Raw genomic sequence first — 22,934 nt, forward strand, 5'->3', positions numbered from 1 at the left:
GGGGGTTGGAGGTTGGAGGTCGGACGTCGGGGGGGTTGGAGGTTGGGGTTGGGTGGGGGTTGGAGGTTGGAGGTCGGGGGGGTTGGGGTTTGGGGTCGGGGGGGTTGGGGGTTGGAGGTCGGGGGGGGGTTGGAGGTCGGGGTCGGGGGGGGTTGGAGGTTGGGGTCGGTGGGGGTTGGGGGTTGGAGGTCGGGGGTGGTTGGAGGTCGGGGTCGGGGTCGGGTTGGGGTTTGGAGGTCGGTGGGGGGTTTGGGGTCGGGTGGGGTCGGGGGTTGGAGGTCGGGGGGGGTTGGAGGTCGGGGGGTTTGAGGTTGGGGTCGGGGTGGGGGTTCGGAGTTTGGAGGTCGGGGGTGTTTGGAGGTTGGAGGTCGGGGGGGTTTGAGGTTGGGGTCGAGGGGGGGGTCGGAGGTTGAGGTCGGGGGTTGGAGGTTGGGGTCGGGGGGTTTGGAGTTGGAGGTCGGGGTGGTTGGAGGTTGGAGGTCGGGGGGGGTTGGGATTTGGGGTCGGGGGGATTTGGGGGTTGAGGTCGGGGGGGTTGGAGGTCGGGGTCGGGGGGGGTTGGAGGTTGGAGGTGGGGGGGTTGGAGGTTGGGGTTGGGGGGGGTTGGAGGTTGGAGGTCGGGGGGGGTTGGGGTTTGGGGTTGGGGGGGGTTGGAGTTGGAGGTCGGGGGGGGGTTTGAGGTCGGGGTCGGGGAGGGGTTGGGGGTTGGAGGTCGGTGGGGGGGTTGGGGGTTGGAGGTCGGGGGTGGGGTTGGAGGTTGGTATCGGGGGGGGTGGAGATTGGAATCGGGGGGGGGTTGGGGTCAGGGGTGGTTGGAGGTTGGTGTCGGTGGGGGGGTTGGAGGTTGGGGTCGGGGTGGGTTCGAGGTTGGGGTCGGGGGGGGGGGTTTGGGGATGTAGGTCGGGGGGGTTTGGAGGTTGGGGTCGGGGGGGGTTGGAGGTTGGAGTCGGGGGGGTTTGGAGTCGGGGGGGGTTGGAGGTGGGGTCGGGGGGGGTTGGAGGTTGGGGTCGGGGTGGGGGGTTTGGAGTTTGGAGGTCGGGGGTGTTTGGAGGTTGGAGGTCGGGGGGGTTTGGAGGTTGGAGGTCGGGGGGGTTTGAGGTTGGGGTCGAGGGGGGGTCGGAGGTTGGGGTCGGGGGTTGGAGGTTGGGGTCGGGGGGTTTGGAGGTTGGAGGCGGGGGGGTTGGGGTTTGGGGTCGGGGGGTTGGAGGTTGGGGTTGGTGGGGGTTGGAGGTTGGGGTCGGGGGGGTTGGAGGTTGGGGTCGGGGGGGTTGGAGGTGGGGGTCGGGGGGGTTGGAGGTGGGGGTCGGGGGGGTTGGAGGTGGGGTCGGGGGGGTTGGAGGTGGGGTCGGGGGGGGTTGGAGGTGGGGGTCGGGGGGGGTTGGAGGTGGGGGTCGGGGGGGGTTGGAGGTGGGGGTCGGGGGTTGGAGGTGGGGGTTGGGGGGGGGGATTGGGGGTCGGGGTCGGGTTGAGCCGCTGCTCGGCCGCTCACCGCCCGGTGCCGGTGCCGGTGGCGGTGGCGGTGTCGGGGCCCACTGTGCTGCGCTGTGCTCTGACCTTCCTCCTCCTTGACGTTCAGCACGTCCACGGCCACCATGTCGGGCTTGTCCGGGCCCCCGGCGAACGAGACCTTCCTCTCGGTCACCCCGCACGGCACCACGTCAGGTTTGGGCCCGTACTTTCTGGGATAATAATCCCCGGTGGGGAACCGCGACGTGTCCTCCGCCATCTTCCCCTCACCCGGCGCTTAAAGCTGTACTCGCCCCCGAGAGACTCCCAAATAAATAACTTCACACCTTCACTTCTGGCTTCAGCGAAGAGCAGAGCAGAAAGGAAAGGAAAGCGGCGTCTCCCCCAAAACCCACTGCTGCTAATTTTCGTGATTTTTTTTTTCTCCCCCCCGCGACCCGCCAGCCCGCGATTTACAGTCCGTAGACCCAAATTGATTTTTTTTTAAAAATCATTTTTTTTTAAAATAAAAAATAAAATATAAATGTTCGAAAAAAAATTCAATGCAAAAAAAAATCAAAAAAAAAAATCTGTGATCGGCGGAGGTTCCTTTTAAGCTGCGGGTGAGACATTTCGCGTCGACTGGTCTCTTCCATCAGAGATTGGATTCGAAACAGTTAGGATTTCCTAACGCGTTTGTGTTCGGGTACGGTGTCCCCCCCGCGGGCCGGACGGTCACTGCGGGTGGGGGGGGGGGGGGGGATTGTCGCGTGTCCGGGTGTTGGGTGAGCGGTGCAGCCGCTGCCCCGGGGTCGCTGTCTGCACCTTCAGTCGGGGAATTCTCAGAGTGGGCAACAGTGTGGTCACCGACCGACTCCCCTCCTCAAGGTCTGGCTTACAGGCAATGGATTCCGCCCTACAGGCTTGGAACTGGTCTGTTCCAAAGGCCTGGCAGGCAGGCAGCAGGCAGGCAGGCAGGCAGGCAGCAGGCAGGGGTTTAATAATAATCCTTGCATTTGATATTTGATATATATATATATATATCAAATGCAAGGATTATTATTATTATTATTATTATAGCGCTTTTCACGTCGGGAGGACGTCCCAAAGCGCTTCACAGAACACACTGTAAAGTGAATTGACTGTATATTTGTGGGCGAACGCGGCAGCCAATTGCGCGCAGCAATGTCCCACAAACAGTCGTGGATTGAAAATGACCCAATTTATTATTGTTTTTGGGTTTTGGAGGGATTATTATTAGGCTCTGTGTGGAGTAAGGAAACTTGCCCAAGGTTTCGCCCTGTGCCTGGAATTGAACTCAGGTCTCTCACTTGCAAAGCGAAGTACTCTGACCACTGAGCTACAGGACTCCACAGGGTACAGGGTTGTTCAACGACTGGGTGTATATAGGCTGGGCATTGACTTGTTCAGAATTTGGTTGCAGCTGGACATTGTCTGGTTAGAAACTGGTTTAGGGTTAGATGGTTCTTCAACATCTAGTTATGGAACCATAGAATTATACAGCGCAGAAGGAGGCCATTCGGCCCATCGTGTCTGTGCCGGCTCTTTGAAAAGAGCTGTCCAAATCAATCCCACTCCCTCGCTCTCTCCCCATAGCCCTGGAAACTTGTCCTCCCCAAATAATTATCTACTCTCTTAAAAGTTGTTATCGAATCGACTTCCACCATCCTTTCAGGCAATGCATTCCAGATCCGAGCTGGGTAGTAGCTGTATTGACTTGAAAGTGCTGGATAATGTGCGAAATACTTTGAAATTAAAGTACATGTTTGATTCTCCTAAACTTTGTGGAAGTTCAATAATTCAGCTATATTATTCATTGATTCTTGCAGTTTTCCCCTTTAGAATGGCACCAAAAACCATGGAACCAATCGCAAAAAGATTATTCAAGGGAATTTTGATCTTTGAATTTGCAGGTGTTTTAGGAGCCTACTGGGTGTTTCAGAGAATGAATACCAGTCAAGGTAAGGATTGCTGGGGCAAATAGGAGGCTTGCTTACATAATCACTACACTTATAATCTTTTGAGATGATTGATAGAGGGTGCTCAAAATACAATTTATTTTATAACTTTGTTAATAAAGACATTTTTGAAGAGGACTGATTTTCACTATTGGAATCCAGTCCTTATGCACATTATTTGTTGCTAACTTCTGTGGGAGATCTGGCTCTTGTGAAAGACTGCTAATATTTTTAACTGACTTTCTAAGTTCTCATATATGTAATTTGGGCCTCTTTATGTTCCCAACCCATTTAGTGCCCCCCCCCCCACCCCCCCCAAGTAAAGTCTATGTTCCATCTTCAGGGGCCAGATTTACTATTCCACCGTGTTTTCCTGGTGCAATGTTAATTCAAGTACAATATCTTGTTTTAACAGAATTCAGACAAACATTGAATAAAAGGTTTCCCTCCATTTTGGAAGGTTAGTAAATTTGTATTTATTACCATTTAAAATGTATTGGTACAGTACTTAAAAGCTTTGATAATCAAGATGCTTTAGAATTGCTCCCCAGTAAATCATTTGGAAACAGCTACCTTTCAATAAGAATCACCCATCTTCCAATCAAACATAGGGAGAGTAAAATGTAATTTAGGTGGCTTGCAAAGGTGCTTTAGCAAATCTCATCTGTAATGAAACTACATGTGGAATTTATTTTATTTCTTCCACCTTGCAGTCAAATCTTTGATACATCACAGGTCCATACACAAAACGGGCACATCATGGACTGATAGTATACAAATAATGCAGAATTCAAAATTACACCAACTGGAAATGTTTTATTCAAACAGTATCACTACTAGAACAATTAAGACAATTGTGGTTCCTACAAACATCACACATCTAAAGTGGGCTTGCTTAAAAGAAATGTAAACTCTGTTCTACATTTCGCCCACAAAATATAGTCATTCCATTTTACAGTATATCCTGTGAAGTGCTTTGAGATCTCAAAGACGTGATAAGGCGCATTATCAAATGCAAGGATTATTATTATTTTTACATTCTTGTCTATAAACTAGTGAATACAACAACAAAATTACATTTGTATCGCGCCTTTCACATTGGGAAGTCATCCCAAGGCGGTGAATAATCTCAGGAATCCTGCATAGTCAAAGGGTCAGAATACACTATTATGTACACAAACAGATGAATTGAGAAAGGTTTTTTGTTAATTATGTCAGTGGTGTAATAAAATAAGTAGCTGCACAATGGAACAGCAGGATGTTTCACCTACTTCAGTTAGCTGTACTAGAAGTGAAGAATTTCTCCGTCACAAAAAGAACTGCCAACATAGGTTATGCTCACATCCTTTAGCAGTGGGTTTCAAAGCCTAGAAACATATTACTGTCATCTTGTTTGAGTTATCCTGCTTGGTGTAATGGGGGGGAGGGGGGCGGGGAAGGATAAAAAAAAGTACCTCCCATACTGCCTCTGTTGGTCATCACAGGCTAATGAAGAAGTGGTATGGATAGGTGTGATTATTCTGCGGTGTGTTAGCTGATCTTCCTGGGACACACTAGGGTTCCTGTTGAGCCTGCTTAGAAGTTTGAATCTAGGGAACCCAGTTAATCATGGGTTGTCTTATAGCAGATGGAGCAGGGACCCCAAAATATGTGCATTGTGCAGTCAGCCAGTTTAATTTTGCACACCTGCTGGCTTCCATGCAAAAAGAATGGATGACTTTCAGGTAACTGTCCTGGTGTGCGCATGTGCAGGTGAAATTGCTCTGAGGACCTGGAACTCTTGATAAAACTGAAGCGTGAAAGTCAAACAGTGCATAGGAAGTCAGCAGGCTATCTGCACACCTGCACAATGAATGTCGAAGAGCCGAACAGCTATTATGGCCCTTACACATTGGTTGGGATTTTATGCACCCCACCTACCACCTCATAACTGGGTTCCACTTTATATAAAGTCCTGAAAATAGATCTTTAAAAAAGCCCTCCGTGACACATTCAAAGAAGGAACCGAATCCTTCCATCATCCAGAATCAATCTAAAGCAATACACTTGTCCTTTTAGCTGGTGCAGATTATAAGCAAAGGATTTTGTGATGGAATTTGATAACACATTGATTAATCAGGATTTTTTAAAAATATGACTTTCAGTTTATTATAAATCCAACGAATGGGCAGGAATTTATGGAATCAGAGAAATGGATCAGGAAACCTGGTACAAGAAGGATAACCCATGAATATGCAAGTACAAAGTTAGCTTTTATTCTTTATTCAATATGTATATAAAACTGCAAATTGTGATGCCAGTAAAGAGCGCTGTCCATTTTATAAAAATGATTGAACGCTCTTCCATTATTTCTGCTTTTTGAATCCTTTACGTTTGTTTTGCAGTTTCTTGCCTTTGAAGCGTTTCTTCTGTTTGCGTAAAGTTTGACTATCTTTGCCTCTGACCCAAGCATCACGATCAGATTCCCACTGTAGCTGTTTCATATCTGAAAAACAACGATGCATTGAAGATTCAAACGCCTGAACTTTGCAATAGTACACCATTCTATGTATATAGTATCTGGCCAATGGAAGTATGTTATATTCTGACAAAATTAAAATACAAAATTGAATCTAGTTTAAGAAATACATAAACCAAACGCTTTTCCAATAATCTCGATTTCCATGTAGTAGATACAATGTTCTCAACATCTATTTTTATGTTGAAGTCATTTAAAAAATGCAGAAAGCTATTGTAAATACCTTACATTAGCCATGTCTAAACTTGTATTGTTCCGAATGTTAATAAAACGTATTACTTGCTAATATTAATTTCATAAGATGTTAATAAAATAAGATTAACATTTTCAGTGGGTACTTACGTGCTTTATCTTTGTTTGCCATTGCATTTAAGCCAATATTGTCAAACTTTGATCCTGCATTTTCATCCAGTAGATAGCCAAACTAGAAAAAGCAAAGCAAAATAAATTCAGCTTGAGGAATGTAAAACATAAAACGACAGTTCACCAGAATGGAGATCAACGTTTGTGATTTTTTATTGTACTAAATTATCACAAACATTTATTTATATTTAAGACTGAGTTTGGTCAGTTTAAATTTCAGACGTAGAATAATCCATGTGAGCTAAACTTGAAGCATCTTTAAATCGTGGCAATTGGAAAACTGTTACTAAAGTATGTATGGGGCAGTAATGGGATAATACTGAAATGAAAAGAAGGATATCAGGAGTGTTGGAATTTTTTGTTAAAAACTGGAAACAAACAATTGAAACGTGTGTGTTATAAAGAATGTACACGCACCTCCTCTGCTGCAGCAAACATGTCACCACTGTCCTTAGAACCCCTTTTCAGTTTCTTTCCTGGAACAATTTATAGATTTGAAGATATTAATTGAGGAACTCCACCTTCAGTTACACTTACAGTAACAAATTAACTGAAATTCCCAAAATGATTCTTACATAATTCAATTTCATGAATTTAATTAAAAATAACTTTTGTCCTAATTCCAAGAAAACACCGGAGTAAACCCACTAATCTAAAATTCAGGATGAAGTACTGTAGTAAGTAAACGTGTGAGTTTCTGGGATTAAAATATAATTTAAGGTCACAGGTTTACTTAATACAGTACAGTGCAAACGCCAGTCTTCCAGTCTTTCCTGTCCCAGAGATGTTGAAACCAGCCTTTGCACTCTAATGATCTCAGCCTTAACAGATCAGTTTATTCCTCAGAAATCAGGGATTGAACAGTCATAACATAACATATAGGAGCAGGAGTAGGCCATTCGGCCCTTCGAGCCTGCCCCGCCATTCAATCACGGCTGATCTTCTAATCTAACTCCAGCTAATAACCTGACCCTGCCTTATGCCCATATCCCTTAATCCCTTTTGCAATAAGAAATCTTATTAAGAAAGAGTCCTTCCTAGTCTCCTACTTAGTGTGCATTGTCCACTGTGTCAGGGAAGGGAACAAACTAGTTTAATTTTCTGCTATTTCCGCTTAATTTTCTGCTAAATAAATCAAAAATTTTATCTGTGTATGTGAAGTATTGCAACTCAATAGATCCTAGGAGGATCAATCGACCTGACTGAAGCCATTTAAATTATGCACTGCATTTAGAACATCTAGGTTACTGAAATCTAGATACCATTTCAAAAAGCTTCTTCCTGTGATAAATACTGAGAAGGTCTCCATTAACCTAGTAATATTCTAGCAACTTTGATATTTACAGGTGTTCTGAGAAATTAAATCAACTTTCTTGGTTGAGGTTCATCTAATGAAACAAATCAAAGAACAAACTTCACGGATCTTACCTCCAAAAGATTTGGCAAAATCAATTTCATCTCTTTTCCTTTTCCCAGACTTCTTGGAACTTTTGCTTGTCTCTGCTTCGCTGTCAACATCTAAACATTTACATGAACAGTAGTTATGCAACAATTTTTGGGTGAAATGGCATTCTCCATATTAAAAAGTCAATTAAGTGTTATGCACAAAATCAATGCATTAACTATGACTAGAAAATACAGGAAATATAAAAGGTCATAATATCTTCAAAGGCATCCATTTCATCTTTTGGAAAAATCTAAATGAAAGAACTGCAAATATATACACTAACAATACTATAATCCATCCACTTTTTAAAAAAATGGAGATTTGAATTTAGAAATAATTCATTTGAAAAGCTTCCCTGTGGAACTTTGAAAAGCCCATCCTAATGGTAATCTTTACGAGGTAATTCATAATTTCCATTGGAAAAAATAGGATAAATTCCTTGGCAGATATTTTGAATCTGGTTACTAAAGAATATCAAGAATGTAGCAAAGATACAGAAATAGTGAAGAACCTTCATTCTTAGTTGATTTTATTACATATAAAAAGGCAACCAAGAATATAAATACAGTAGTCCTATTCTATAAAATTCATTGGTCATATGATAAGTAATCCCATGATGTGGGAGCCTATATGGCAATTGGACCCTGATCCAAGATTGTTGGAATTTTATGGATACGAATTATTGCATCATTAGCTCTACTGTAGCTAATAATGTTTGGCAACGCAGTTAATGGAACTACATTATATTTTTATTAAAAANTATTAAGATCAATACTTTAATAGTAATATTCTATTGAAAGTTACACACAATGTCAATGATGGGACATTGTAATAAGGGCCTTAACTTGGAACATTCATTTAAGTATTTCTTTCTTTTGAAGGAAGAATATTCATCTCAAAGAATTGCACTACAGGGAAAACCAATGCTAAATTAATCTTTGACAAAAGAATTGTGAAGAAAAAATGGAGATAGTCAGGCTCAGTTGGTAACACTTTCACCTCCAAGTCAGAAGGTTAAAGCCACACATCAGAAGTTTGAACTCACAGTCTTGGCTAACACGCCAACACATACCTGGGGGTGCATTGCATTGTTGGAAGTACAGTTAACTCCTGGCTTACCAGACTCCAGGTATCCAGAATTTGAACCTAGCCAAAACCCAAATATTTTTGTAAAATGTGGGCAGGTCCACGTGTAGACTCCCGAACTCTCCTGACATGTTAATATTGGCTGGGGACATTGACTTTGACTCAGATTATTTGAATCCCGCGAGCAGAAGATAGTTTATTCAAACAATTACAACCCTGGTACCAGCATTTACGAGCATTTTTTAAAAATGCTGGACCACTATTGTAATTACACTAAGCTGGAAATTCCAGCTCACCAAATTGGATCTCCCTCCCATATTAGTACGCTTAGCCGGGGTTTAAGTGCACCACCCTCTGGACAAAAGATTAAACTGAGGTCCTGTCTGCCTGCTCAGATCACATGGCTCTATTCAAAAAGAAATACAAGTTTCCCTTCGATCTCACAATCTAACCTGGCTAAACTGTTATCACATCACTAACAATCCTCCAGATAAAATTGGCCATTCATTTCATAGCTATTTGTGGGACACTGCTGTGTGCATAACTGGGCTGCCGATTCACTTATAATACAGAATCACTACACTTTAAAGTAAATATTGTGAAACGCTTTGAAATATAAACAGTGTAGAATATGACTTGTTCATTGTGGAATAGGAACAGTTGGTGGTATAGGTGTTAAAATTGTGAATGGTACCTTCATTTGAATCTTGGAAGAATGCTCCCCCTTCTTTTCCGACCTCATCCCCAAAGTCTTCCTCATCCAAGCTTGATAATGACACTTCTTCATCATCCAGGTCACCCAGATCATCTTCGTCTAAATCTGATAGCTCTTCTATTCCCTTACGATCTTTTGATGTTTTTGTATTCATGTTACTATGAAAATGGAATATGAAAGGGAATAGAAAATGGAAGACATTTTTAACATTTCAGAGTTTCTTGTGTCTACTGCTGCAATGAAAATTGAATGGATAAAATAAAGATGAGTTTAATTACAAGATAAGTTGCCAACATTTACCCGAATTACTTGTCACTTCAAATGACCCATGTAAAAGGCCTAACTAAATTGCTGTCACACTACTAGTCCCTTTGCCCCCAACTCCTGCTTTCACATCCTTAGACACAGAGGATGTGAAAGCTGAACTGAAATCACATCCAACCTGCAGAGATGAAGAATTACTTTTCGCAATATACATTCTGATACACCATTTCAAGTTTCCTAGAAATAGGAAATCATCGAATATATTCCTGAAACAAGCAGGGGAATAATAGAAGTAGTTCATTTCAAAATGTAAATTTAGATAGATACTTAACAAAACTAGGGTTATATTAACATTATAGCCTATTTTAGGGCCTTATCCTGGAATAACAAACATGTTTGTGTCTCATGGCAAAGGATCTAATGACTCAAACACATTAAATATTATATGCCAAATTGCATTTTATTTTAATGGCATATTGTCTTCCATGGTGTTAAGAAAACATTCCGAAATAAATCACATATAATTGGCATTAAACTATCACAAAGATCCATTACATTCAAAAAGATTTAAGTTTTCCTGGTTTATGGATTTACAAAAATCCACAAATGAAATCCCAATGAAAATTAACATACTCCATTTCTAATACAGCTTCAGCATTAGATAAAATACTAAAATTTTATGCCAATGTTTCTTTAGTTTCTTTTTGACTGGTTAGCTTTGCACTTGAGAGGATGGAAAAAAACAGGAGGGATAAGATGTCACCTTAGACCACTTCTATGCATATCCTCGTAGTGAACTCAAATTGGAGGATGAGACAACAATACATGGTGTAGAAGACAAAGCAGAGGAGTGAAAAGAGGACAGATTACTTTCCTTCCACCCACAGGAAGATACCTAGTCTTTGCATTGTTCTCAATGTTTCACCTGAGTTACAGTAGTTAGAATCAGTGTGGAGGTCTTTTGCATCTTTTAAAAAAAGTGAATTGTAAATTTATAGCAAAAGAATCAATAAAAAAGTTATAGGAATATAATCTGTATGTTTTCTTCTAACAAATATTCACACTTTTAAGTTGAAATGGCATGGAGCTTCAATATAGCAAACGTTTGACAAGTCACCACAATTTGAAAGCACTGCATAGATTTGTAAATCTTACCTCGCAAAGTCCAAGTCATTATCAATCAAAGTTTGAAAATAACGGTCTCCTTCATATGAATCTGCAAAGGTAAATTACATATAAGCATTCACTACTTTATTTGAGTTGTAGCAAAACTCACATTAATCTTTCCGACAATATACAAGAGGTGCTAGAGAGGAGTCATGGTTACGAAAGAAAGAAAACTTACTCTACTAATATTCTAAAAACATTTACATACCCAAATTAATAATACTTACCAAGCGCCTTCTCAAACTCATCATCATCCACATCTTCAACATTTTGCCCACGGGGTCTTCGTAATTTCCGCAATGATTCAATTTTTCTGTAATATCTGAGTAAATGATAATGCAGCAGACAATTTTGAAGTAAGTATTCAGAAGGAATTAAAATGCCCTCACATAGTTGTTTTTAACAATGCATAATCAAGTTATTTTATGTATGCTAACTTATAAAGTGCCCCAGTGTGCACACGTATATTGGATGGAACATCCAATAAGCCATTGAAGCATATGATTGAAACTAAGAACTCAAACTATGAAAAAAGCCCCAAGAAACAAAATATTTTACTGAGAGTTGTGTGAATACAGTGATAAAGTGAGCATGCATTATACTCTTTTTCACTTTACCATTACATAAATACCACACGTTTCAAAAATGTCATACTCCGATTTGGGATTACCACTTTTCACACTGTCAGTTATTACTGGGAATTTGAACAATGTTTTGAGGGTCAAATACTATTGTGCACAAAGCATGATTTTCTTACCTATGGAAAAAGACTTCATTTACTGGGATCTGGCTCTCGTCCCGGTCAATAAATTCTTGACTATTCACTGTGAAATAGAATTTATGAAAATATCAACAAATTTTCAACTTCCACTTTAGTCTTCTAGATTTAAAAATCCAAAATGTACAATGTATTTTAACATTATGTAGGAACCAAACTAGTGTGTCCTACTGGCTCTCCAGCTGTGGGGAGATCATTGGGTTGCAAGCATGCCAGGCAGATGCTGTGGGGAGCACACGTGTGCCAATGACATCAGCAGTAGCTGTGGGCACATGTGGAATGATGAATCACGTGACTGCTTTGGCACAATGCTCTCATACAAAATTGAAAAGCAATGGCAGGAAAAGTTGAGAAGAACCTGAGCAGCAGTCATGTTAGATTGTGACAAAGTCATAGGATGACATCAAGGGAATGAAAGAGGACAATATCTAGAGATAGAAAGTTACAGACCTTTACATGACAACATGTAATTTGGTCAAATTAGTTGGTGCAGTGTTCGTACTTCATGAGTCACTACCCCTCTCCTACTCCCTTCTCCCTGATGTGTGAATCAAGTTTCCTCTTCCACTTTGATGATTTCTGCTTCAACCACAGCTACTGGCAACAAGTTCCACATTCCTTCCACCCTTTGCGAAAGATGTTCCTCCAATACTCTCTTATATTTCCCCCCCCTTGATTTGAACTCACCATCAAGTGGAAACAGCCTATCAATTTCCACTTTATTGAATTCTTTCATAGTTGTATATAGTTCTATCAAGTCCCTTCCAATTATCTCACCTCTAGAGAAAAAAAATTAAACTGTCCAATCTTTCTTGATAGCTGTATCCTCTCATTCCTGGTAACATACTAGTAAATCTCTCAAGATAAACTGAAAATGATTTAATAATATGCTCAGAATCAGTTTGGAGATACTTTTTGTGTTGGAAGTATAAGATTGTGTCCAGCAAATGTGGGATAAGATTGTTATTTTGCTTAATTGTTATTTTCTTCTGGATCTGTTCAGTCTTTGAATATTATTGTAAAATTGAATCATACATTGAGGCCGTGAGACAGAATCCTACTTTAAATTGCAGAAGCTAAATGTGGCTTTCCATCAACTAATTCAATTCTATGTTTTATTAATAAAGTCAACTAATAAATTAGTTTATAAATTAACCTGAGTTGAAGCTTATTTGTAGGATGTGGGAGCTATTTAATTATTTTCCCTTGTTATCAATAGCAAACACCTAGAGAATAACTTTTAAGTATCTCTTACCCATTATTCCTACAAATAGAAGGCTAACAGTGAACATCATATTTTGCTCACAACTTTAGTTCATTCATTACCTGGCAGATTACGCACATTACTCATTTGAAATTTCTGTTTCGGCTGCATTACAACGTTGTGAGTATTTTCTGCAAAGAAACAAAGCGTTTTGTCAGAAGATAGTAACTTGATATAATCTCTTTTGGCTATAATTCTCAATCCTCTAAAATACATTTCAAACACACGCTGAAAGAAAATGATGAGAATTTGCAGAAGACTTCAAAATAATATAATAATTACATTTGACATAGCTCTTCGGCATGTCATTGAGACATCTCAAAACATTTTACTGTGAGGTATAGTGGATGTGTCTTTGGTGGTTAAAATAATATTTTGCCAAATTCAAGATGTGTTCCCATTGATTGAAACATTAACAGAAGCCCCAAAAGGCTGTGGATGCTAGATCCATTCACATTTTCAAGACAGAGCTAGTTAGATATTCGTTAGGTCAGGGTATTAAGGATATGGGGCAAGGGCGAGTAACTGGACTTGAGGTACAAATCAGCCATGATTTTATAAAATGGCAGAACAGACTCAAGGGACTGAATAACCTACTCCTGTTTCCATGTTTTTAAGTGGAATTTGATATTTTTCATAATATAACATCGAATTTAAAATGAGCATTTTTCATCCCTTTATCCGTAAATACTCCAGGTCCAAAATTCTACTTAGTCTCAGCCTCTAAGACCATTTTTCCACTTAAGATTACAAGGAAGTGTGGAAATTCTTAAATTCATTACATTTAGAAGCTGTTTTTCTCAGTTCTTAAAAAGAACCACCTTCCAAATTAATATTAAATTTAAGATTATTCTGGAATCCTGAACAATCTTAAATTTAAGACAAATTTTCTTACAGTTTAAGAATAGGTGGAATTTCAGACCAACCAAGTATTGTACTAAATCCTACAGAGTATTAGAAATGCCTACAAGCAAGAGCTAATCAGCCCAGATCGTAAACATATAGTGTTCTATGCTTCACCACCTCCATTTAACAAAAACTCATATGTACATCATCACATAAATAAATAACTACACAGGTCTTAATACAAAACATTTTTAAAGAATAACTGGATAAAACAAAATTTGTTTTTTGCCAAAGCATTATGAGGTCATTTCAATAATTATATTGTTAGCACACATACAAGTTGTATTTTTTTTTAAAAAATAGATTGCACACGCATGTGGAAACCCTGCATTTAATGATTGAGAAACAGTTCACTCCTGGGGAATAACATGGGTAATATATACTTTTTGAAGAACTTGTGTGAAATGAAATACAGAGATTTCTGAAAGTAGTAAATTAGTTTCAGTACTAAATGTTTAAAGAACAAACTTAACTTTTACCTTTGCCTTTGTATTGTTTGGGATTTCTGTATACAAAACGATCAAGAAATCTCATTAATGTAAAGTCCTGCAGAGGGTCACCTGAATACTGGATTTGGTCACCCTGCAAGAAATCAATAACAGCAACACAGATTTATTTCCTTCCAACTCACAATAAATGATTTCCCTCCAAATCCATTCAGTACCTTCACAATCAAACTCTGGTAATTTATGATATCATGTTTTTTAAAGAATGATTTTGTGACCAAAAATACAAATTATATAATTCGCAATACACAAATAAAAGTACAGAAGAAAAATCACATTTAGGAAGTACTTCCCCAATCAGTAAATAGTGTGGTTCTGAGTCATAGATTCCTGGTGTGGGCATTATTGATCTCAAGTGTCACACTGTTACTTATTGACTTTCACATTATTGAAGGAAATTTTCAGGTATATTTGGTGATTTTCAGGTATATTTGGTGCTAAAAAAAATTCTATATCATTAGGTCCATTGTTTTTGTGGTTTTCATATTGATTAAAAAACAGTTGCATATGAAATTTATTATCGAGAAGCGACAAAATGAAAATAAACATAATATTTATGTATCTCACCTGGAGAATAGTAGTTGCAAAAAGTGCCACAGATGGATGAAAATGTTCACTCAGCTGTTGATGAAAACAATTAATTAATTGTACAACTTCAATCATTCATACAAGAATATTGTAATCAAACTTTATATGTTTATAAATATCATTATTATTAACGTTTAAAAACATTACCTGCTTTAATTCCCAAAGGCTAGATCTGTCTGCTGCGCAAAAGAGGGGATTCCTGTGGAGTGGGTCGTAGGTCTCCAGACACTTTCCACCTAATACAAAACCAAAGTTAAGAATGAAATAATCATGCCTTGTGGGAAGTGATTTTCCTCTTGGGAGGGGTGGTGAGGGCAGAAAAGAGAGAAATTAGGTAAGTAGGGTCTCTTTGGAAATGTGTTCACTCCAAGGTGACATGCCCGACAACAAAAGATTACAATTGGGTCAAGGATCTGTAATTTGGCATTCTAGTTCCTGAGCACAGCTGTCCATCGCACTCGGAGTCTGTTGATAAAAGACCAGCCAGCCAGGTTCGTTGGCCTAAGTCAGAGACATCTGACTGATGCCTACAGGACCAGTCACTGGGATTCTTCCCACTCAGTTCCTGCAGGACGAAACCCAATAGTGATCCACGATCATAAATTATAATTAATAATAATCCTTGCATTTGATATAGCGCTTTTCACGTTTTCTAGACTTCTCAAAGCGCTTCAGAGAATATACTGTAAAGTAAATTGACTGTATATTTGTGGGAGAAACGTGACAGCCAATTGACAATCAACAGTAAATGTGCATTGGGAGTTATGTGGTTTTAACTGGTTAAACTCCAGCAGTACCCCAAATCATACTCTGGGTACCCCATGTAATGGATCTCACCAACTTGCATCTAATATCTTAAGTCTAAGGTAACAGTGTGTCTCCATCCAGCTATACAAAATGTGCATTCCAGTCCAGACACAGGCAAATTTCTATCTGTAGATGGCATACATTTATCGGCTCAGACCCACTTATCCAATGTGCGCACGAGATAGCAGGGAGGCGTCACTCACTCTTTAGACACGTCTGGTCTAATGAATGGGTCACCTGCACACTAGGCTCTTGGACTTACTGTTCAGACATACCATGTCTCGAGTGTACCTGGAGGTGGACTCGTGGGCATCCAAGATATACCTGGATGACAGATCAGGGCCAATTTGGATCTCGAGTCTCAGGAGGCTTGGAATACTGCATGTGATTAATTGTTGTGGGGGTTGTGACACCTCAATGTTGGAACATGCATAGTAGTAGTAATAATTGAAACTCTCAGTCTGGTTTTGACATTCTCAAGCAGGGTAATTGGTTTCGGCATCTGTAGGAGACAACTGGCTGACCAAAAAGCCTGAAGGAATTGTTAATAAATCGCAAGGCCCAAAAATGTCTCATCCAAAAAATTTACCTTCCTGATTCTGGTGGTGTAACCATGACCCAGATACTTTTGATTTTGTTTTCCCAGCAATGACTGCAGCATTCTGAGAGCCCAATTCTTTTTCTTTGTCAATATCTGCAAACTTTTCATCAGTTCCGTTGTCTGTTGAGATCTTGTGCATTTTCTCTTCATCAAGATCTTTAAATTGCTCTTCCTCCTCAACATCTTTAAAACATTCTTCATCGTCTGAAGCCTAAAAAGAAAAATATAGAAATTATGATTTTTGTGTTTTAAGCTGCTGGAAATATCAGCGCAGCAAAGCAGAGCCAGTTTATTTCATAGACCTAAATAGATCACTTAAGGAACCCAAAAAAGATTCCATTAACATTTAAATTAAATGTGCTTAGTTTGTCTTAAGATAATCAATTTGTAACTAAGTAAAAGTAATTTAGCTAGATAAACATTTTTTATAATAGTTATAGCAATTTCCAAAGTTTCAGAAGCAACTTCAGAAGCAACTTTCTATTTTGGTACCTGCTATCTATCCACCTATTGAGGATATGTCAGATGTCAAATGAATAACTAGTGATGTAGTTTTATTTTTTAATGATTTGATGTAGCATTGAAATGTCTTAAAGACCTTCACACAATGAGTTGCTTTGAAGAGTAATTACTATGTAAATACGGCAGCTAATGTGTGCTACTACTATCTCATAATGATCAGCAAAGTGGGAAAAATGTAATCAGTTTTGGTGAACTTGAATGAGGAAAGACTATTGACTGCTGCAGGAGGACAACAATTTGTTCTTTTTTATAAGATCTCTAAAATCCATCAGAACAACTCAGTACTCCTTTAATACTACACTGCAGAGTCGGCCTGGGTTAGGATCTTTACTTGTGTGGGGCTCAAACCATACCCTTCTACACCTCTGATCCAGAAGAAAGTACTACCACTAAATCAAACTAATCGCTCAGAGACAATTCATCAAAGAACTAAGACAACACAAGTTATTGACTAGAAAATGAATTCCGACACATACACAAACAAATGCCTGGACAAAACCATAATAAAGCTCGCCAACAATGTATTTTCTGTCAATGGCTTTCATCAAAGATCAATTATTGAAATGAGTAAATACATTACCTCATGTTCTTCCAAAAGGACTTTTAGACCTGGCTTCTGTTTTAGGATCTCAGAAACAAGATAAAGGGCTCCACATATAAATGGTGGGGGTTGGCCACAAGTGACCTGCAGAATCCGCTTTACAAATGCCTTAATGCGACGAAGCACAACGTCGGACTTCAAAGACTTATAAAGCAAATTTAAAAACATGGCTTGCTTGGAACACTGTGCCAGTCCTGGATCTAGCAGTTTCCTGTACATAAGAAATAGAGCAAAAACAAACACCATTTAAGATCATACAATTATAGAACTTTACAGCCCAACAAATCTCTGCCTCGACTGCAACCCAGCTCTTATCCCCATACTCCTACAATGACTCCTTCTTAAGATATTAATCTAGTTCAGAAAGAGTTATATAAACCTCTTATACATTGTAAAAACAAACTATTGTAGTATTATCTGCAAGTGAAGAGAATATAATTATTCTCACTTAACACATTTGCACTGAAACTACAGTAGAACCCGATTATATATCTCGGTATTGGGAACCGTAAAATATCAATCAGCACTATAACATGGCATGATTGCCAACTGGCGTTTCCACATTGAGTGTAAGGCAGCCATCTCCATCAGTGCTTCAAAGCACTAGATGGTGTGTTGGAAATTAAAATGTTTAACATTGGGTCACCGTTGACATTACTTCAAGGCACAATTTCAACCGAGGTAATTAGATGAAAGGATATTATTGAACCCAATTAGCTATCCATTTTCCCCTTAAAGACAATACCCCTTAATAATAATCCTTGCATTTGATATAGCACCTTATCACGTCTTTGAGACGTCTCAAAGGGCTTCACAGTCAATTCAGAAGTGTATAGTATATTTTGGGGGGCAAAACATAGCACACCAGTGTCCCACAAACAGTCGTGGATTGAGTGACCAAATTATTATATTTTTTATTTTTGAAGGGATTATTACCCCTGGAAAAGCGATCCACCAATCGACTAACAACCGGGTTCCTACTTACTGCTAAGTAAACAGAGGTGTGTGGAATAAGGAAACTTCCCTGATATTTCGCCCTGCCTGGGAATCAAACCCAGGTCCTTTCTCTTGCAGGATGAGTGCTCTGACCAATATTGCTACAGAACTCCACACTACTTTAAGTAGTTAAGTACAATAATGCACACAAGAGCATCTTAATGATCAGTCACTTAAACCCTCATTCTAAACAAAAATCTGAAACCTCAAATTAAGCAACCATTAGTGAATCTTAAGATTATTTAACCTCATTCTTCAACGAACATCTGTATTATTGTTTGTGGTGTGCTAAAAAATTATTTCACAGAGCAATATCTTTAATAAAGGAACCTATGAATGAATCAGAACTTTCAGTCAGTCAATGGAGTGAAGAGGAAAAATAATTCTCTCTTAAATTATTGTAACAAACCCCTAAATCAATGGTGGTCAACCTGTGGTTCATGGGCCGGATATAGCAGCCCCTGAACATCCGCATGAGTCCAGGTTAGTCTGTGGTTGATCGATAGTGTGTTTTCAGTTTTTTCTTAATTGAATATTTCTTGCCTGATGGCATAAATCAAAAAATATTCAATCAGGAAAATGTATTTTGTTGACCAATCATAAAGGTTGGTGACCATTGCCCCAACTGCTGTAGACCCCTAACTTAACTACTTCAGAAAACTCAAATACATTTTCACTGTAGGCTTTAGTCAAATAGAATGCTCAAGAAAATGTTACCTGTATAGCACTACATAATACCGATCAGATATGGCTTGCTGTGAGTCCATCACCTGAAACAGTAGCATGAGTGCTTGGACGCTTGTACTGAAGTTCACAACATGCACAACCTTGAATAGGGTATCCAATTGTTCCATTATCTTTTCATCACTCATGTTGGAATAAGGAAAAGCTCGATTGACACCTGATAATACAGCACTGAGCATTTTAGAGTTTGCTTCCTGCTTTTTAACACAAGCACGGAAAAATGAAAAGTAAATTGTTATTAGCTTGCCAGCAAGATCATTCTCTTCGTGGCTCAAGACTATTTGGCTAAGAAAGCAAATAGCATAGTACTGGGCTTTTGGGCTGATGTTAGGTCTATATAGGAGTCTTTCAACTTCATAACACACAACGGTTTTCATATTGGGATGTTTAAAAAGCAGAGTCTCCAATAGATAGGAGGCCCGGGTAGCCATTTTGTATTGTGGATCCCCCATCTTATTCACTATTTGAATCAGCAGGGCTCTTTCTTGCTCTGGCTTATTGCACAATAGCTCATGAGCTGCAGCCAAGGCACGGGCTTTTGTTTCTGCGACAGTGTCATGAGCCATAGTTTCCAGCGACTGCACAAACTCAGCAACTTGATGTTTCAAAAGGTGTTCAAAATACCACAATAAAAGACGTTTGTCTCGGGCATCCCTGTTTCCACTGGCAAGCTTCTCTATATTTTCAAAGGGATGTTGAGAGAAAGTCTGGAGTTTCCGGTTGTCTGGGAGAAGATCAGAGATAAGGAGTTCCTTCAAAGTACTCAAGCCAATTAGACACTGCTGTCGGCTGCCTCTCTTTTTGACCAAACTGACTAATGTTTCCACAAAGTGCATAGTGTGCACTGGAGTATCTTGGATTAAAAGGGTCATGGCTGCCATTCTGTCAGCCAAAGTTCCTGTTGTGACAACAGTTTTCATCCATGTTGAGTTTGCTGAATTTTTGTTACCTTTCTTATTCTTGTAAAGATCAGTCTCATGTTGATATAGCTGTTTAGCTAAATCCCTGTACTGTTTGACCACAGTTTCATTTTGTGGCTCAGAACTGTACTCTTGAGCATAATCCATATCATACCACTTTCCTCCAGGTTTTATCAGTAAATAAGGTTTGGGATGGAACTCAAATATGTCCTGTTGTTTTCCTTTCTTGCCAGGTAATCCAGATGTTTTGGGTACTTCTTTACTCTGAATAAGCTTTTTCTTTTGTTCGTTGTTTGGCAACTCCTTTTTACCTTTCCCAACTTGGGATGTCTCTTTGTGTCCCTCATTTTCAGTCTTCTTAGGTTTCTTCTCTTTTTTCTTTTTAACTTTTTCCGTCTGAGTATGTTCTTCGTCTTTTTCTCCTAGCAGACTTGAATATTTTCTTATGCCTAGGTTATTTATGAAAGCTTCCAATTCACCTTCTTTTAGATCATCTATTGTACCCTTTTTGTCACCATCAATTAGCTCTGCAGTCTCATCCACTCCAGACAGCATAACATAGTCAGTCTGCAGAAGGAAAAAAATAGATGATCAACAACGATAACTTTTAGCCTTTATATAGCACAGCAACAATGATAGCATTTATATAGCGCCCTTCACATGGGGAAGGGTCTCGGAGTTCTTAACAGTGGCAGAGCCGGACACTGAGCCGGTGGGGTGTGGGGCAAGCACGGTCAAAGAGAAAGGTCTCCAGTCATGATCTAAAAGAGGGGAAGAAAGGGGCAAGGTGGAAGGATCGAGGGAGAGAATTCCAAAGCTTTGGGGCGAAGTGCCTGAAAATGGTGGAGTGGAGGGGACGAGAGACAAACAGGGGGCCAGAACCAGCCAAGCAAAGGCAGCAGGTAGTGGAGTGTAGAGCAAGTAGGTCAGAAAGGTTGGGAGGTGCTAGGGCTTGAAGGGATCTGTAGATGAGCGAAAGGATCTTGAAATCAATCCCTTCTGTGATAGTGAGCCAGTGGAGCCTGGCGAGGACTGGTGTGATGGGCGTACAGAGTTTAGTGTGTTTATTTAGGGGAATCATTGCCAGGACACCAGGAGAAACTAATTTATCTTTTGCAATAATGCCACAGGATCTTTAATGTTCAGCCAAACAGGGAGACTTCACATGAGCCTCCACCCTTCTAAATCCCCTCTCCCAATGCGCCAAATCTTAAGTCTGAAGGAAAGGTATGCGCAACTACTGTATTTGTTTTAAATTTGCACACTGCAAGATAATGTGCAGGAGAGAAACAACGTGAAAGCAAAATATTGTTCTTCTACAAGGTTTGCAACCTCACAGCACTGGTAACACCATATCACACCTGCTCTTCCACACAGCTGTGCAGGGAGCGTGGCGTGGAGATGGAGCACAGACAGAGGTTTAGGCTTACACCACAAGGTTTATGTATACTTCTTTGCCACCTCTATAACAAAATGCTTTGCAACGGAGGGTCTGAACCCCGCCAGCCCTCTGTGGCGGTCTGAACCCCGCCAGCCTGGCTCGGCAGCGGGACCGGGAAGGGCAGACCCCTCACTAGGGGGGGGGGTGGGGGGCGGGGAGTCATCCCACTCCGCTCCCGTTAACCCTGCAGCCGAAGCCCGGACAGAGAGGGTGGTCCCAGCCGGACAAGCAGCCGGAGAGCTCGCCGGGACAGCCACGGGGACGGTTTTAAAAACGATGTGACTTTAGCCGGTTAGACTCCAGCAGTCACCCCGACGCGCACTCAGGGGGAATCCCCGAGACGTGGCTCCTGCCAACCTGCGCCTGGCGCTCTCTGGAATTAGGTAAGCGTCCGGGACGCCTCGGATCTCCTGTCTCCGGGGAGGGAGTGCGCAATCCATTCCAGCAATCTATCCTCTGGGATTTGCAACGTGTCTGTGGAGGTCTCAGCGCGGTTTGGAGACCCTTCAGCCCGGTCTGGTCTGGTCTGGTCTGGTCTGGGGCGCACTTCACAGCATTCCCGGCACAGGGGCGCGGATTAAATGCCGTCGGCGGCAGTCGATTCGCTTTGCAGCGTATCCTGCGAGTGCGCTTTGGCAGCGTCTGGATAAGACCTCTCTGATAAAGCGCCGTATCAAAAAAGCAAAGATTATTATTATTATTATTATTATATCAAAAGTAAAGATGATGATGATGATGATGACATTACTGTTACACACAGTCGGGCCCCCGCGGCCAACAGCGCTCTCAGGCCACACCACGCGTGTGTCTGGGAGCGAAGGCCTAGTATCCGAAAGGCGCCTCGGCCTCTCCTACCCTCTCCCTCCCTCTCTCCTCTCCCCCTCTCTCTCACCTTAGTCCCTCCGAGCTGCAGCACGTCGTCCAGTGTGAACCCGCCGCCGCCGCCGCCGCCGCCATCGTGGCCCCGCGGCTGCTCCCCCTCCTCCTCCTCCTCCTCGAGCTCCGGCTGCTCGAGCTCCCGACGACCGTTGGTCTCCGCCTCGCGCGCCTCCATCTCTCACCTCACCAACCGCTGCCCTGCCAGGTCCTGCCAGGTCACCGCACACACACACACACACACACCGCCCCGCCCCGCCCGCATTGAAGATAGACAGCCCGAGCCGCGGTCCAACCGCCGCGGCACTCGCTGCCGAGGATAACTCTCGACTGTGGATTTTATTTTTATTTTTTTTAAAAAAAAAACGTTAAAGGAATATTTCTTTACTCAACCAATAG

General features: G+C 41.2%; 3 protein-coding genes across 5 annotated transcripts in view; 1 reads left to right on the forward strand and 2 right to left on the reverse strand.

Annotated features, from left to right (window-relative positions):
* slc30a6 (solute carrier family 30 member 6) overlaps nt 1-1,903 on the reverse strand; it is an 80,025-nt gene extending 78,122 nt beyond the window's left edge. Inside the window, exon 1 of the mRNA XM_042333496.1 lies at nt 1,555-1,903. Coding sequence (XP_042189430.1) covers nt 1,555-1,726 — 172 coding nt within the window. The 5' untranslated portion in view covers nt 1,727-1,903. The remainder of the gene's footprint in view (nt 1-1,554) is intronic.
* LOC103181781 (protein CEBPZOS-like) lies at nt 1,617-6,278 on the forward strand. 3 transcript variants are annotated; one of them, XM_042333499.1, is made up of 5 exons: nt 1,617-1,662; nt 3,310-3,428; nt 3,841-3,885; nt 5,570-5,659; nt 5,810-6,278. In XM_042333499.1, exons 2-4 carry the CDS (start codon nt 3,311-3,313, stop codon nt 5,653-5,655), a joined length of 249 nt encoding a protein of 82 aa, XP_042189433.1. In that variant the 5' UTR covers nt 1,617-1,662; nt 3,310; the 3' UTR covers nt 5,656-5,659; nt 5,810-6,278. The 3 variants fall into 3 exon arrangements, with proteins under 3 accessions (XP_042189433.1, XP_042189431.1, XP_042189432.1); XM_042333497.1 differs by lacking the exon at nt 1,617-1,662 and adding an exon at nt 2,193-2,334 and having other exon boundaries at nt 3,297-3,428; XM_042333498.1 differs by lacking the exon at nt 1,617-1,662 and adding an exon at nt 2,193-2,334.
* Nucleotides 5,659-22,766, reverse strand: cebpz (CCAAT enhancer binding protein zeta). The gene is made up of 16 exons (XM_007898468.2): nt 22,552-22,766; nt 19,272-20,785; nt 17,538-17,769; nt 16,424-16,646; nt 15,175-15,263; nt 15,007-15,060; nt 14,413-14,515; nt 13,090-13,158; nt 11,743-11,809; nt 11,213-11,307; nt 10,974-11,034; nt 9,534-9,712; nt 7,735-7,824; nt 6,724-6,782; nt 6,286-6,367; nt 5,659-5,910 (listed from the first exon to the last, which is right to left on the reverse strand). The coding sequence occupies exons 1-16, from the start codon at nt 22,711-22,713 to the stop codon at nt 5,771-5,773; spliced, it is 3,219 nt and encodes a 1,072-aa protein (XP_007896659.2). The 5' UTR covers nt 22,714-22,766; the 3' UTR covers nt 5,659-5,770.
* Nucleotides 22,767-22,934: the final 168 nt, after the last annotated feature.

The sequence above is a fragment of the Callorhinchus milii genome, unplaced genomic scaffold (genome assembly GCF_018977255.1).
Source record: "Callorhinchus milii isolate IMCB2004 unplaced genomic scaffold, IMCB_Cmil_1.0 Scaffold3, whole genome shotgun sequence".
Taxonomy (NCBI): Eukaryota; Metazoa; Chordata; class Chondrichthyes; order Chimaeriformes; family Callorhinchidae; genus Callorhinchus; species Callorhinchus milii.